The sequence below is a fragment of the Lagenorhynchus albirostris genome, chromosome 6 (genome assembly GCF_949774975.1).
Source record: "Lagenorhynchus albirostris chromosome 6, mLagAlb1.1, whole genome shotgun sequence".
Classification (NCBI taxonomy): Eukaryota; Metazoa; Chordata; class Mammalia; order Artiodactyla; family Delphinidae; genus Lagenorhynchus; species Lagenorhynchus albirostris.
Genome location: NC_083100.1, coordinates 112,267,774 through 112,285,935, shown reverse-complemented (window position 1 = coordinate 112,285,935; position 18,162 = coordinate 112,267,774). Strand labels below are relative to the sequence as shown.

Sequence of the window (18,162 nt, the reverse complement as noted above, 5' to 3'; positions counted from 1 at the left end):
TCTTCTCTCTCACCCTCCTCCCAGACCTACCAAAATTGACCTCTTCTCCTTCCAGCCCCCTGAAACGTCAGAGAATCGCTCGTTTCCACAGAATGGAAATGCCAGTCCCTAACTTACTCCACGATGCTGCAGCATTTTAGAGTGCTGCTTTCTTTCCTGTTACACACACACACACTCACACACTCACACACTCACATGCATTTTCTGAGGAATACATATTCATTCAACTGCCTATGAAAGATCTCCTTTGGACGTCAATCGTCAACCCTTAACTAATATGCCCAAACCCCTCCACTGGTCACTTCCCCAGGGATCGGCCACCCTACTTGTTACTCAGTTCTGTCAATGCCTTGGTCCCAGGCTCTCAGCTGCTGAAGCCGTACACCTGCGGATCTTCATTTCTCCTCTTTTCCTCACTTCCTCCTTCATTCTTGACCGACAACTTCCACCAAACTCCCCAACTTTAGGTCTCTGTTCAGTTGCACTATCCTCATCCTCCTGGCCTCAGTTTTACTCTGAGGCCCAGAGTCAGACTGGGTCTGGGAGATAGTCACCTGACCTGCCCCCTACTTTTCCTCGCTCTGCCCCCTCCCTCCCTCTCACTCATGTCCACACCTCCAGAAACATACTCACACATGTGGACCGCAAGATGTACTTTATTGCTCCAAACCTTGTAAAGAAGTCTCTATCTCTTACAGGTAGGGTCCAAATTCCAAAATATTTAACATATTAGAGTAGAAAATAAAATGCAATTTAAAGCCACCCTTGCCTTTTACTGGAGGAGTTCTTCCTAAAGAAAAAGATCCACATGTTAGAGGCCCTGCTTGGGTGTGAGGCTGCTATTCTTAAACTTACTGATGGCTCTGGGGTTCGGCTGAGCATCTCACATCTCAGGACCTGAGGATGGGAGCCACCTCTTGCCTTTCCCTGGCCAGGTGAGCACACAAATAGAGTTTTACACCTGATCTTGTTTCACCCTCGGAACAGCCCTATGATGGAGTTATAACATTGCCTGTCTTGTACAGCAGAGGCAACAGAGGTTGAGAGAGGAGATACAACTTCTCAGAGGTCACTGTTGGCAAGTGGAGAGGCTAGGGTTGGAAGCAAAACTTTTGCCATAACCGGTGTGCTCTCCTGTTCCCCAGGCCTCGTCTGGCTCCTGCAGAGAGCGGCTCTCTCGTGAGTGGAAACTACGTTTCCCACATTTGTGTACATCTTCTCCAGGCAGGGCTGGAATAACCTGGCCCTGAGTCCTTGAGTTGTCCTTGTGGGTTTCGGGCTGACTCTCCTCATTCCATTCACACAGGCTTTCTCCACACGAGATACCCTTTGATTAGGTTTCAGTTGACTAATTTGCAATGATTTTCCAGCCCTGCATTCTCTGAGATTACACATAGGTCACCTTGACAGGAATTCTGGGAGTCCACAAACTCTTCGGTGACACACTTAACAAGCAGTCTCCTGGTTGAGTTCCATGGAGGCAGAAACACTCCAACCATGACATGGTGAGTTTTACCAGTGAACTTTCAGAGGGCAGCACCATTTTGGAGAGAAGGGTCTTCAGTGCTCTTTCCTAGTCTCACCTAGAGCGTGATGGCTGAAGGATATATTGGATTGCTTTGGTATGCTAGTTAGTTATCTTATGCATTTTATTGCATATATGTATGCATAGCTCTCGTAGAAATTAGTTTAACTTCTATAAGTCAATATTGCCTCATAGTTCATTTAAGATACTGTAAAAATAAAGAAAATAATAATAAAAATGATGACTAACACATTTTTGAGAACTAAATACCTGGCATATCTGTTAGACGAGCAAATTAATGCCAACTTAGCCAGCACTCCCCAGAGATAGGCATTCTTTCTCTCTTTTTGGTTTTATTTTTCTTTTCTTAAATCAAACAAGAGCCTGAAGCTCAGAGAGGCTAAATGACAGTCACTAAGTGAGAAATACAGGATTTGATCATCCCAGTACATAATGTGATATCACATAGAGGTCAATTATATTTTACATCCAGAAAATGAGGGTGCTGCCAGAATAAGTAGCCACAATTGTGTGTGTTCTGAGTTCATGTATTACTTCATGATATTTTCACTAAAAATCTAGAAGGCAGATTTGTAAAGGAGATAAAACTGTTTCTCCTCTGTTTCTCCTCCTTCTTCTTCTTAATGATGAAGACTCTACTTTTTGAAAATAATGCAGAGAATGTATTTATTTGTAGGTAGCTGAACGTGTTGCCATGGATCTCAGAGCAGGACCAGGCGTGATAGAAATGACAAACACTGAGAGGAAGAACGGAAGGGGAATACAACATCACCAGGGTCCTGTCAGAGCTGTCCACACCTGCTGAAGGGTTCTAGCAAGTTCTGAGCCAAAGGAGGTTGTAATTAACGTCTTCCTGTGTGGCTCTGTTTTGACCCCCAGTGAGTTCTGTGGTGAAGCCACTTGCTCAAAGAGACTATCATTTCACCTCAGATTCAGGGAGGCCAGTTCTGAACTGACTCGCTTGTGGTCTGTATAAAATCCTAAGTCCCTTCAACAATTTGGCCACATTCATCAAAATAGAAAAGTGGATGATTTAACAATTCTAAGCCAGAAATCTATGCAATAGAAATAATAACTTTAAAAATGAAAATAAAGTATGTCAAGACTCAAAAATGTTCATTGCAATATTTTTTTCTAATATTAAAACATCATTTAAAAATAAAATGTTTAGGGCTTCCCTGGTGGCACAGTGGTTGAGAGTCCACCTGCCGATGCAGGGGACATGGGTTCGTGCCCCGGTCCAGGAAGATCCCACATGCCGTGGAGCGGCTGCGCCCGTGAGCCATGGCCGCTGAGCCTAAGCGTCTGGAGCCTGTGCTCCGCAATGGGAGAGGCCACAACAGTGAGAGGCCCGCATACCACAAAAAAATAAATAAACAAAGTAAAAATAAAATGTTTATTATTTTATTATAAACTGTAAGTTATGATACAACTCACTTTTCAGTCATTAAAATGGACAGGAGGCATTCATGTTTATGCTTATTTAATGATGCCAAGTCAAAGCTCTTCAAGACATAGTTCATGTAGAAAAACAAGCTGCAGATAACACATTTAATACAATTTCACATTTCGTAAAAACTGAATGAACTTTCATATTAACAAATATGGTATGTGCATAGGAAGATATTTATATGTAGATGTGCCCTACATGCCCCACTATTATCTCTAGGTATAAAATTTTACATGTTGGGTGGAAGTAAGAGGATACGAAGTGATAGTGAGGAAGGAGCTTCCTTTTTATTTAATATTTCTGAAATATTTGAATTTTTTATAATAATAATAGGACATATTTATTTTGTAATAAAAAACTCCTAAATTTTAAAAATCAGGATAAATTATTCTCCTTGGGCATTGTTAAATATAGATACCTCAGTCAGATGAATCAGAACTGAGAGCTGTAAGCAAACTTAAAGAGCAGACAAAAAGGTAAGCAGCTCCTCTAATTTGGTCCTGAGTAAGAACTACTATTAGGTGAGTAATGCTACTTAGTGGCAAGTAGGCACATTAACATAGAAGCCAAAGTCTCATTGCATTCTTAAGTCAAATGATAATATTTTTGGTATACAATTGCCGAAATCAAAATGTTGTATAAAATATACTAAAGAAATGCAAACTTTTAATCTTGAGTCCTATCTATTTCTGCTACTCATGATTTTGCAATTACCCAAAATGTGTAATGTGACTTTACAGACAACTTAGAGATAATAAAGTTGTACAGCTTGACAAGTAACTGAGGCAACTGAAGCCTCAGTCTATATTTGTGTTTCCTATAATCATAAAAAAAGAGTATTTCATAGCTATGTTTTGTCTTCTGGAACCAACAGGTCTTAAATTGCTTATTGGAAATTTTTCAAATAGACGAGAGCATGGTGGCATCATTGAACAAAAAGCACAAAAACAGTCCTTAATGCTACCCTTGGTGAAGTATTAACTATTTTACTCCATCTAGAATTCTTTAAGATAATGATGTGATATGTTAGTTTTAAATGATCAAACCCTGGTTAGAAGTTGTGCTTTCCCATTTTTGTATTGTTCCTTTTTGCTTTTCCTTGAGTGTGTGATGCCTTCTATCATGTCCTATCAGATGTATCACAAAACACTCTATCTAAAAACAATCTGAGGAGCTTCCCTGGTGGTGCAATGGTTAGGAATCTGCCTGCCAACACAGGGGACACGAGTTCGAGCCCTGCTCCGGGAAGATCCCACATGCCACGGAGCAATGAAGCCCGTGCACCACAACTACTGAGCCTGCGCTCTAGAGCTCACAAGCTACAGCTACTGAGCCTGCGCTCTAGAGCCTGGGAGCCACAACTACTGAGCCCACGTGCTGCAACTACTGAAGCCCGCACACCTAGACCCCGTGCTCTGAAACAAGAGAAGCCACCGCAATGAGAAGCCCGTGCACGGCAATGAAGAATAGCCCCCAATCGCTGCAACTAGAAAAAGCCTGCACGCAGCAACAAAGACCCAACACAGCCAAAATAAATAAACAAACAAATAAATAAATAAAAATAAATAAAATAAAATAAAAACAATCCGAAACCCAGTCGTGGGATTGTTAGTGTAAACCAGTCAGTATCAAGTTGCCCCAGGATATATAATTTAAGTGACAATTTAAGGAATAAAACAGCAGAACATACCTAGCAAGGGGAGGGCATATTTTTCTAGGAAGAGAGTATGGGGAGAAAGGAAAAAAAATCATTCATTCATTCACTCAGAAGTTAATGTATGAAGAACCTACTATTGCCAAACATATTCTTTCCAACCCAAGGCTCTGGCTCTGACTACATTGCTAGATGCATGTGGAATTCGGGGACTGAGTGAGTAAAAATCCAGATAAAGCCTTCCTAATCTCTACATGGAATAGCTCATAAATAACATTCATGAATAAAAAATTGCCACCAGGGCTTCCCTGGTGGCGCAGTGGTTGAGAGTCCGCCTGCCGATGCAGGGGACACGGACGGGTTCGTGCCCCAGTCCGGGAAGATCCCACATGCCGCAGAGTGGCTGAGCCCGTGAGCCATGGCCACTGAGCCTGCGCGTCCGGAGCCTGTGCTCCGCAACGGGAGAGGCCACAGCAGTGAGAGGCCCGCGTACTGACCAAAAAAAAAAAAAAAAAAAAAATTGTCACCAGTTGAGATTGTACAATATAATTTTTTTTTAAAATAAGAGATAGAGCCTTTCTTTTCTTTCAGGATTCAGAATTCCTGCCCCATTTAGGACACTACCGAGTCTGAAGCATCCTCACTGCACTAAGTGTGGAGATCCCAGAGGTGGAGATTTTGGGGAAATCAAAGGATGCCTGAGAGAGCAAAGAATATCCTACGTGAGGAAACAGCAAAACTCTGAACTCTTGGATGTAACCAGCATCTTCTTCCTAAAGGCAATTGTCTCATTAAGTCTCCAGGGAAAGGAGTGAAGGGCCCTTGTGAAGGTCAAGGTCCTGGGGCTGGTTTAGACACGTCTTTACAAACAGAACAGCTCAAGACAAAAGTTTAAAAAGATAACTTTGGGAGCAGCGTGATCACTTCTAGCTACACTTTGATTAGCTGGGAGAAAATCAACCTGCAGCAAAAAGTTGAGGTTAAATTTTGAGTAAATATTTCTGGGGAGATAATAAAAGGTGGGTAACAGCCAACAATGCAGCAAATATCAGTTAATTCTAGAATCACCATGGCCCAATGTACCAAATGACAGAGAGGTAAAAATATATTTAACAGGAGTCATTCACCCATCTTTCACTCATGGCTTAGCACCATTTATTAAACAATTTCTTTGTGGCAGAGAAGTAGACTCTAGGGCTAAAGAGTAGTTTGAAGCTCCAGGATTCCACATGCTGAGAAAAAAAAGAAATCCCTTAAATATCCTGCTTAAAAAAAAAACAAAAAAAACAAAAAAAAAAAACAAGAACAATAAGTTTCCTTTTTTGGATGATCAGATAACCAGAATTTAAACTTTATGCCATTTCCTCCTTCTGTTCTGTGCCATGTCGCTTCATACAAGGGTGAAGTAAGGGCAAGAGGCAAAGAACAGAGTTACTAAAACTCACATAAAAATGTCTATACTTGCTTATGAATAAATAAAAGAATGTCCTGCTGTTAGAAAAGAGAGCTTCACCTTAGCTCTACCTGGTTGTCTGGATGAGAAAACTTTTCATCCGGGCCATGGGCCATCACGAAGAGGCACACCTTGGACCATCTCTCTGGCTTCTCCTCATCACCCAACCATCTTTTTACCCCTCTACCACCATCCTTTGTGTCCCATTTTGTACCCCTCTACCCAGATGACTGTTGTTCCACCCCTCACACAGCCCAACCCTCTCCTGTGTGATCCCCAGGCTTGGAGCTGTCGCCAGTTTCCTTTCTTGTTCTCAGCAGCCCATCCATCTGACGTGGTTAAATCAGAGAACACCTGATTGGGGGGATGTCTATAGGCTTAATCAATGTTGAAGAGAAGTTCCTTTGCAAACAATCATTTACTGTGAGATTGTTATTCATGACAAGTTTTCTCATTTATCTTTTTTTTTTCCTGTTTAGTTCTTTAGCTGGGATGGAAACCCCAGGAGAAGTCAGCTCCATAGTATACCTGATCCACGTCTCCCTGAGGCTTACCTTTAGTATTCTAAGAAGGAATTGTGCCTTGGGCGTTCCTTGAATTACTTCTTTTTCCTTCTTCCACCCACCTCCACTTCTGAGCTGCCTTACTTTCACCCATTACCCGCAACATACTCATTTTCCCCATTTACTTGGGCCTCACGGAAATATATGACAGCAGGCGATTCAGTTGCAGAGGTTAATTAAAACAGAATAAAATATTACCAATTACCAGAGTCTTGGAAGATAGCTGAGGCTCTCAGAGCAACCTGACTTAGCAGAAAGCAACATGCACAGTGCAGTGATATGATCTGAGATGCCCTGGGAGGGGTCTCTTTGGCATCCTCACCAGCTGCCATAACCCAAAATGCCAACTTAGCAGCTAGTTGGATGTAGTCAGCAGGGCTTCCTTGGATTCAGCTGGAATTCCAACTCTACCCACTTAGTCATGTGACCTTATCCAAGTCACTTAGCATCTCAGAGCCTCAGTTTCCTTTTCTGGGGAAAGGAGTTAATAAAACCAACCTCAGGGGTTGTTGGGATAATGATATGAGATATAGTATATACAATACTAAGAACACTTCAGCATACGGTACTTAACTTTTTTTCCCAATTTTTTCATTTTGTAATTTAATTTTACTTTTTTTCATGATTAACTTTAAAAATTTATTGGAGCATAGTTGATTTACAATGTTGTGTTAGTTTTAGTTGTAAAGCAAAGTGATTCAGATATATATATGAGTATATATATATTCTTCTTTAGATTCTTTTCCATTATAGGCTATTACAGAGTATGGAGTAGAGTTCCCTGTACTATACAGTAAGTCCTTGTTGATTATCTATTTTATGTATAGTAGTGTGTATATGTTAATCCCAGACTCCCAATCTATTCCTGCCCACCACCTTTCCCCTTTGGTGACCATGAGTTTGTTTATACCAGCCCACATCAGTATTCTGACTAACTTTACCAAGAGCAGAAACTTAAGGGAAGTTTATAGGGTAAAACTGTTTGAGCTTTCTTAGAAGCACCCGGACACCAAAAGGGGCATGCTTGTCTGAAACAAAAGTTTGAAATGTATGGAAAGCCAGCTGGACCACATGTTATCTAAGAATCAGGTTGAAAGAATGTTAAAGAACATGACCATTTCATAGTAGTGCCAGCTTTTGTGCTTTACCTTTCTGTAGTAAATAATAGAATTGGATATTTAAATAATGAATGCATTTCCACAAGGCTCTGCTGTGTTTCACTCTGAATGTATGTTCTATGTCCACAACCCCTGTTACAGACAAAGCAAAGCTCTCTCATTGTTATTTCACATACAAGAAGCTTCATGATCTGGATTTGACCTTCTTCCCTGCTTACATCTCCTATAAGTTCCCCACATGAAAACTGTGCAGAAACTATACCAAGATACTTATATTTGGGGGAAGTAGTGATTTTTATATTATTTCACATTTCCGTGTCTGAATACATGGCAGCACCTACCTGTACTATACTAACTTTAGCTCACTTCTTCTGATCCTTCAGAAATTAACTACACTTTTCCTTGAAATCGAACTATCCCAGCCCATGGGCACCCCAGGTTGACACAGAAGCACATGTGTGCTTCTGTCTATAACTGAAGTCATCACACTGTTACATTTACTGCTAAATAACTAGGCTTTTCTTTTCCACTGTCCTGCGAGTTCCTCAAGGGCAGGGATTGTAATGCCCTTGACTTTCTCTGCACAGCAGACTGCCTGACTGCACAGAGTAGGCACTCATTAGACATGTGATATATGAGTAAATGTCAGCTGGAATAGTATGTACAGTTGCCTCTATAATAAGTTATTTTCCAGAATCGCTTATGACAGGTTATGACTTGTCCTAAAACAGTGAAATCTAGAAGAGTTAAATCTGAATCTGCTCCCTCATGAGAATGATAAAAGGAAATTCCTTATCTCACCTGGATTGGTAAAGTGAATCAGAAAACTGATTTTAGGCTTGTATAGTATTTAGTAGATAGCAGTTTACTATATTGCAACTCCTAGGAAACATTGTCACTTAACAATCATACACTGAAATGTTCTTAGTATTTTATACACTATACCCTGTATAATATATATATATATATATATATATATATATATATATATATGAGATATTCAACATAACTCTAGGACAGCCATGGTGAAGTGGGCATCTTTACAAAGGGAAGTTCAGATCATTTCTCTTGATCCTTCGTAGGTTGATTGTTGAACAAAACCTACATCTAAAATTAAATAAAATGTTGCTGGCCACAGAAAGTGGCACATGATGAGGCTTTTCCCCTGGCTCTAAAGGAAGAGGAAAGGCTTATGAAATATGCAGTAATCCATGTTGGAAGAGGTATGACAGCACCAGAGTTGAGGAAAAGTTTCTCTGAGCACAACCTCAATGATGAAGTCAATAGGAGGGGTTCAAAGGTTAGTGAACGAGTAAGAAGGTCAAAGGAGGGAGAGGCTGGAATCAGAGTAGAAGAGACGATCAGTGGGAAGTCTTGGAGAAGAGAGAGTAGCAGCATTTCAATATGATGGTCTAAGTTTCCACTTTTAAGTGATGTGATGTGATTCTCCAGCCCTGCTCCTCAGTGTTCCTTAAATTAAGCCCAGGCATGGTCATTTGAACTCTAGGAAGGGAAGGCACTGAGGCATAATTAGGTATGGAAAGAGTTTCATCAAAGGAAAGGAAACAGTGAGCAAAGATCAAGAATTCAGCCAACAAGCGAGTCAGAATTGAAGGCACTTAGGAGAAATACTTCCCCTTCTCAATAACTCTTTATATTCTACCCCCCTTACCAACTTCTCTGATAATACAGAATAAAATGAACATGTTTCCATGTAAGTCTATGAATCTTACATTTCTAATGTCAGCATAGTGAAGGGAAATTAAAAAAATCAAAATAAACTGAGCAAATCTAAGCTGCTGGTTGCAGAGGATTTTGACTATGTTTTCCTGGCCACACAACCATTTAGCCTTTCCACACATCTCTCAAGCTTGTAGGTGCCATTTTGGGATCCTTCCTCCTCCTCAAAGGTCTTCTACATTCATCTATTCAGCTAACTACCATCATCTTCTACTCTACACAGAGTAGGTCTTCAGGGATATAATGTTAAAAAGGACACAGTCTCCGAACAGAACAAGAGTTATTTTTGGTTTGTCGGCCTCCAAGATGTGATAGAGGGCTCTGCAGGGTAGAGTGGGAGTGCACAAAATGGAGAAGTCCAGTCAACTGCATCTGATTTGACCCCTGTGAAGATCGCGATGTTAGGAGAAAGAACCTGAGGTAGAAGATAGCTGGGCCCCTGGGCTGAGCAGCTGGGGAGTTTGTCAAACGGAGTAAATTGGAGCTCTGTTTTCCCTAACACTCCAAGGACAAAGTTAATGGCAGGAGCTGATCTCTGCTGGAGTAAAGAGATAGGGGGACCACATCTATCACTCCTGAGGTCAAGGAGACCTCCCCGACGGTACATGTGCAGGGAGGCTCCTCTGGGGTCAAAAAGGGAGGGGGTGCCATCCCATAGTAAGTCTTGTCAAAGCTCCCAAAGGCCTCCATGCTGGAATCCATCTTGGCAAAAAGATGTGCACGCATATTGGGAAGGGCCCTAAGATAGGTCGGATGTGGGAAAAGAAGCAAAATAATTGGCCAGAGGAGAACAAAGACCCGGAAGAACTGCCTCTACATAAATGACTTAAGCACGTTGTTACTGTGGTCCTCCTCATTAGGGAGAATGCCCACACCCTTTCTCCCTGGGTGTGTATTCCTGTTTTGCTTCTGTCTAAATAAACTGCTTCCCTGTGTGCTCTCCCACATGTTGTGTTGTGTTTCTAAGAATAAACTTTGTACCTGTTTCTGTAGTTTTTGCCTCCTTGAAACAGCCTTGCTTTCAAATGAGGGCAAGAGCCAGGGCAATTTTGCTCCCAGTCTCTACCCCCTGGTGGACTGGTGGCTAGGATTCCTAGTTTTCATCCAGGCTACTCAGGTTCAATTCCTAGGCAGGGAACTAAGATCCTGCTTCAAGACTGCTCACTGCTGTCTCTCTGAGATCAGACTCAGGTCACATGACTTGGGGCCCAAGCAGCCCTACAACATTCTGAAGCTGTGGTCCATCTAGTGTAACCTGATGGAACCACATTCTTGGTCTTTTCCTCACTGAACTGAGTTTCAAGTGGACCTAAAATTTTATTTGAAACATTCCTGCTGTTATCAATTTAAACAGTGAAGGGAAAGTACTTAAAAGCCATTTCCACTAGGTTGAGAGCAGGTTGACATAGGAATTCTTAACTATACTTGAGCAGCATTTGATGAAGCAAGTACAATTATAAAGCCAAAACCAAAGAATGTCTTAAATTCAGTCAAAACCAAAGTGGGTTTGGAAATGTTCTGTGCATATTTTCATAATTAGTACAGTAAAAAAAATAAGCAGTTGACCTGGAGGGCAAAGGAAAACTACATGTGATGACCATGAGAACTAAAACTAAACTTTATCTACAAAAGTAACTTGCTGTGGGGAAGGAAGAGAGAGTCTGGCCTCAGCTATACCTGAATTCAAATTCTGGATACGCCTCTTAATAGACCTGTGCGTCCTTGAGAAAAGTATTTAACCTCTCTGTAATCTACATTCCTCTACCTTAAGGTGCAAAAGTGAGAAAATTATGAAAGATTAATAGGTTTGTTTTCTCTGTCAAATTTATGTTTACCAAAGGAGAAAGGGGAGAGGAGGGATAAATTAGGAGGTTGGGATTAACATATGCACACTACTATATATAAAATAGACAATCAACTAGGACCTATTGTATTGCACAGGGAACTCTACTCAATATTCTATAATAACCTAAATGGGAAAAGAACCTGAAAAACAATAGATATATGTATATGTATAACTGCATCACTTTGCTGTACACCTGAAAGTAACACAACATTGTAAACAAGTATACTTCAATACAAAATTTTTTAAAAATCATAAAAAAGGACCTACTGTATAACACAGGAAATGTATGATCATTACAAGATATATGCTTATAGATTATTACAAGATATATGCTCAATATCTTGTAATAATCTATAAGGGAAAAGAAACTGAATATATATATCACTGTGCTGTACACCTGAAACTAACATATTGTAAATCAACCATGCTTCAATAAAAAATAATACAAAAAAAGAATTAATAGCTTGTTAAATAGGTGTTTAATAAATATAAATTTTATTTTCTCTATTTTTAGTGGCAATAATAGGGCAGGCCAGTGACTGGATCATCAGTGGGTCAATGGGAGAATAAAGAAACAGTCTGTATAATTACACATCCCTATCTCCCACACCTTCTCCCAAAGCCTATATTCTACACATTACAGAAATGCTGACTAAATCACAAAGCTAAATATTACATTTCATTCTCCTGTTGAAAATGGAATGTTCAGAATATAAAGGGGTGATGGTGTGGCAACACGCTATGTGTTAAAAACTTCAGCAATAGCCCTGAAAGTACGAGGACTAGAAATTTCCAAAGTTAAAGCAATCACCCTTATTCAGGAGCCCTAGTTCATATTGAATCTCTCATCTATTCTCTTTTATCTTAGGGGACATTTTATGCATCCCTTCGTGGGCATCCTCCACGAGTGCAGAGGGTTCAGGACGCCCATTACCATTCGTCCTTGTCAGCGTCACAATTGCAAAAGTGTCGAATGTCCAGGCAGCTCTCGTCTAGGCCACAGTCACACTGCTGAACTCCGGGAGGGGCGCCTCCCCAGTAGGGGTGTCTTTCATTGGACCGTCCGATCCACCAGGTCAGTGGGGTTCCATCTGAAAGACAAGATGCTTCACAAGTCAGAATGGAGCAAGCCTGAAATAGCACAGAGGATGTCACAGAAACTGAGATGAAAATGTCTCGAAGGATATATATACATTGTACGTATGTATGCACATATATATATACATATGTGCATACATACGTACAATGTATATATATCCCTCCCTCCCTCCCTTCTTTCCTTCCTCTTTTCCCTTCTGTTCTTTCTCCTTCACTTCTGTTATCTCTCCTTTCTTTCTTTCCCTTTTTCTTTCTTTCTTCCTTCCTTCCTTCCTTTTTTCCTTCTTTCTTTTTCTTTCTTCCTTCCTTCCTCCCTTCCTTCCTTTCTTTTATTTCTCTCTCTCTATCTCTCTCTCTATATATGCACACACATAAAGAGATATCTATATACATGTGCTCATATAAACAACACTTCCATGAAAAGCGTTTCTATAATAGGATATTGATTAATCACAATGTTTAGACTCAAGGTCACAAGCTCAAATGCTAACCAAATCAGGCAGGCATCACAATTGAGTAAACTGGGCTAGACCTTAGACCAAAAATATTGAATATATAGATACAAAAATTAACTTCCTTTTAAAACTACAAAACGATAAATAGTAGCATGAGGGCCAATATTAGCCCGACCTTAGTCCTCAGTTTCTGGTAGACTGTGGGGAGGGGTGGACACGAAGGTGAGGGGGAGAGTGTTGGCTCAGAGGACAGGGTGGCCCTGTCTTACCCCACACTGATTTCTGTCATGACAAAGATTAACGCCAGGGTTACCATATCTTTTGAATTTTTTAAAGAGAAGTCACAATATTTGAAGTTCAAAAATTTGGACAAAAGAAATATTATGAAGGTCAATACTGCATAGGCCAATGAAATCCCTCTGTATGTCATATTTAACCCATACAAAGCTAGGATGCAACCTCTAATTTCTGGTTTATGTAGTTAACAGAAAACTATTTTTGAGTCTTGTCCTTGTCAATTTTCAATTCTTTTTTCTTTGCAAAGTTTAGTTTAGTAAAATCTGTTGAAGTTATCTTGTATAATTGGGAATATTTAAGTAGATAAAAATTATTATCCAGAAGATGATAAGATATCCAAAACAACAGATGTAGGCAGAGATAGAGGTGTTATACACCCTTAGGCTGAATGGGGTTAGGCCTAGTTCCTCTTTGGAAACCACTGGTCTGTTTCTGTTTGGCATACAACAGGCACTTAATATGTGTTTATTTTTTAAAAATGAAAGAAGTAGTTATTGAGAGCCATTTTTCATGATTTATCATTTTAAAGTAGAATAGTAACTTTTGTCTGAGGATGGCGCTAGGTTGGAATTCTGCCTAGTCAAGACTTGATTTCATATACAACTCCTGATGTACAAACATATAATTTACAAATTATTCATGTATACAAATAGCAACAACTTTCTCTGAATTGCATTCATTACTAACATCTTTATGGAAGTCACTGAGGCAAGTAGGAAGAGAATGACAATCTGGGTTTTCCAAGAACCTGTAAGTAATGAGAAGAAGATAAAACAAATACTAAGAAACACAAAAGTATCTTAGGGGTGCTGAGTCAGGGGGCAGACAGCCTGAAGGACTATACTCACCCCAAAATACTACTCTTCACACTGTCTAAAATGTTTCAAGTCCCTTTGTTAGCTTTTAAGTTAGAATCCAAGTTAGAGATGTCTGTTCACTAGTATCTTCTTTTTAAAGAATAATTCTAAATGGTACAAATCCATTTAAGCTATTTCCAAACAGCTATAAGTCATTGGACACTAGTTCAAATGAATTGCTTTCTTTCTAATCACTAGTTCAGAGAAGCCATACTCAAGTGGCCTAGAAGTCTGGTGGGTTTACTTAGAACAAAAAGCACTTTCAGGACTGAGGTAAGCTTAGGTGGATCGTCCCAGTGTGTGAGTCCAGGTAACACAAGGGTAAAACATTGTGTGTTCAGATGTTTGCGAATGTTGGCTTTGGGCACAAGATATGGGAAGAAATCTCTCCACTTCTCCCTCCTGGCACTTCCCAGACCTCTCCTCCATAATCGAGAATCCTGATCACATGGTGAAATTCAATGTCATCATGAATTATTTTTGTTTATAAGCAGAATCAAAGTTGTGATCTTATTAATAGCATTATTATCAATGGTTTCAATTCTGAAAAACCAATTTGTGTACACTCTGGTGCAAATATTGCCTTCTAGTAGGTTTACCAATTCTTACTTGGTGCCTTAAATCCCTAGAAGTGCCCGTAGCTGCTCAACACTTTGTTTTGTTTCGAATCTACCAGTGCCTTGTGTCACTGAGGCTTGGGATCCCCTCCTCATCTCTGACAATTAGTATAAAAGTTGCAAACTGTTTTGACTGATTGAATATCAATGAGCAAGAAGAAAGAAAAGGAAATATAGAGAATAAAGAAGAAACACACACATATATTTGAGAGCAGGAGGGTTACAGCAGAATTTTCCTCTTAGATGTCCCAGGTTTGTGATTATTCCCCCACGGAGTATGAGCTGGAACATAACAAATGAAGAAACTGACGATCAAAAAGGGTGACTGATTTTTTTTCATTCATGACTCTAATGATGTAGTCAGGAAGAGAATCGGCACCCTTTCTCCAAATTTTGGCCACTGGAGAAATTGGATTTCCTGCATGTGTTATAGTGGGCTCATGGGAGTAGTAAATATCCCCGCCCCACTGATGTCTTGGTCTTGCTACTTGCTTTCCCCGCTGGAACACAGACTGAAATGATGGCATGTCAGCTCAGTCTAGACCACTGCTCCTGGGACCACCTCTGACACCACGGGAGAACACAATCCAGATGGTCACAGCCTCTCTCCACACCACGGGAGAACACAATCCAGATGGTCACACACACGGGAGAACACAATCCAGATGGTGGACCTCAGGATGTGGCACACGGAGCACAGCCATCCTGCCTGACGCTCAGACCTGTGAGCATGAAAAAAAGTCCTGAACACTGTATGCCACTGAGCCGTGGCAATTGGCAGTATAGCATTATTGTGGCAATCACTGATAAAACACAAAGCAAATATCAACCACATACAAAAATTCTGTAGGGATTCTAAGGAAGTAAAACACAGTGATCAAGGACAGTCCTGCTTTCAACTGCAGTTTGGTTGGAAACATAAATAAAGAGACATCGGTGAATGAGGAAGATAAAGAGAAACACCAATTCTGTTTGGCTCAACTAATTATCTATCTTTTGGCCCATAAATGTAAGCAGTTAGAGCCGACATTTTAGCAGTCCCTTAGGAAGATCCTTCGTTACTGCCGCATATCCCTTTACTTGAACCCAGTCTGTGTTCACTCTGAGTCCATCCCAACTCAAGTCCCAGTTATTGGCAGGGTAACCCAGACTCTCACACCACCTTTGTCCCCTTCTAATATGGTGCTTGGATCTTCCTGAAATTTAGAGAGCAGTTTCCCCAGTGCTCAGGGTCCTGGCTTATCTCCTCCTGGCTCAGTGCTCCCACCCATGTATTCCTTTAGAAATTCTGCATAGAACTTTGGAGAAATTATTCCCATGGATGATCATTGACTGTCACCTGTCACAGCCTCCACCTCTAGGTGACGCAAGATTCAAAGCCATATATATATATATATATATATACACACACACACACACACATACATACACACATATGCATATATAGGATTTATAAAACCTATACATGCATACATATATGTATATGCATGATTTATAAAACTGTGATTAAAAGAAATGATATAATCATGAGTGTATATTATATATATACATATATATAATCATTCCATTCAATTATTGCTTGATTCTATGCTGTGTGAAGGTCACGGGGAGATATCCTAGCTATACAAATTTTAATAGACTATCACTGCCCCTAGGGAGTTCATAACATTTAAGGAAGAAGGACATATACACAGCTAAAAGAAATGTAAGTCAGAATGAGATTAGGGTCAAAATATAGAAGTGAATAAAATGCTAGGAAAGTCCAGAAGAAGAAGCTATGAATTTTGTCCAAGATTCCTGAGAAATGGTTTATGGAAATGATTTTAATTTCATGGAAATGGTGACATTTGACTGGAAGCTTTGTGTTGAGAAGGACTTCAGCAAATGGTGCCACCAGGGAAAAGGGTGCAAGTAAGAGGCACAAGGAAAGGGGATCCGATTTTCACTACAGCATCGTTAGGAAGCAGCGGTTTGAAATAACGAGATTTTTGCACATTCTAAAGATATCTTATCTCATTGACGGTAGTTAAGTATTTTGAGCTTAAAAATAAGAGGAAGGAGCCACCAAAGTTGTAAGGACAAATAATTACAGATGACTGCACCCAAATGTTTCATTCTATGATCAAAACACAAATCATCCAGATGCTGGTTTAGGAAAGAAGATTCTGGAAACCAAAGAAAGTATTTTACATTCTCTTTCTTTCTAAATAGAATGTAATTTCTACGGAAAGGTTTAGACCACAAGAAAAACAACCTCTTCCATATCACAAAATAATGTCAGACATTCATCAAAGTCAATCTTGGTCTGACTGCATGCTGATTAGGATCATTAAATCAGAACATATGTCTAATAGCGTGATTAAGAGCTAGTCAGTGACATTAGGAATTAACATTTTTATAATGTTGTTCAACATTCTCTTCTCCCTGCCTATTTAACTGAAGTGAGCCCAGAAAGGAGGGGGTTGCATAAAAGATTAATGATACCACCTCTCAAAACAAATGATAAAAATCACTTTGATGAGGTCATTTCAACCTGTACTGAACAAACCTCACTAGAATGTACCACAGGGATCCTTCATGGTTAGGCAAAGAGGTAGACAAAATGATTAACTTAAATGATTCTATTTGCATTGTTTTAATTTTTTGTAGGGTAATATAATAATAATTTGCATTTTGATAGTATATTTTATTGGAAGACCTGCAATGAAGAATCCTAGCAAGGTTAAATGACTTGTGCAAAGTCAAACAGTCACTGAAGGCAAATCTGGACTCAAGGATCTGGGTCCCTGAAGCTCTCATGTCCTGAACACCCACCTTCCCAATGACTCACAGACTTTCTGACTTTTTAATGTGCCAAAAACATATAGAGATAATGTGAGCCTTGCAGGGAAAAATGACCAGCTAGATAAAATGACAATTATTATAAATTTGTGGGAACTGATAATACTAAATGAACACTGTAGTATGGGAATAAGACCTTTAGTTTATTCCACAATTTCTCTGAGAGGACAGACTTGAAAGCAGTAGTTTCCAGATGTGGGGTGACAAGAATGGAGGGGTATTCCTGTAACCACATCAAACTAATGTGAGAAGAAAGAAACCTTCATTGTGTTAAGACCCATGGACTCGGAGTGGGACTTATTTATTACCATAGTATACCTATAGTATAGCTAACCTATACTGATTAATATAGTAAACAATTAATGAATGGGAAACAAATTTAGAAAAGTAAAATACCTAATGTCTACACACAATCAGAGAAATAGAGAATTGCAATCAATCTGTGTATTAAGGCTCATGTGTCTGTTTTTAACTAGTAATCCTAATTTTTAAAAAATCCAGCAGTTATTGAGCATTTAAAATATCAGGAAGTTATATGCACTTTTTATACCCTAGTTTGATCAATCTCCACAACAACACTATGAGGTAAATACTTCTATCTCATTTTACAGATGAGGATACATTACT

At 39.8% G+C, this 18,162-nt stretch overlaps 1 protein-coding gene across 2 annotated transcripts in view; it reads right to left on the bottom strand.

Moving 5' to 3' along the window:
- The window catches only part of CNTNAP5 (contactin associated protein family member 5), an 882,476-nt gene that overhangs the window by 144,327 nt on the left and 719,987 nt on the right, over positions 1-18,162 (bottom strand). For both annotated transcript variants that reach the window (XM_060151536.1, XM_060151538.1), the window contains exon 14: positions 12,305-12,461. In XM_060151536.1, coding sequence (XP_060007519.1) covers positions 12,305-12,461 — 157 coding nt within the window. The remainder of the gene's footprint in view (positions 1-12,304; positions 12,462-18,162) is intronic.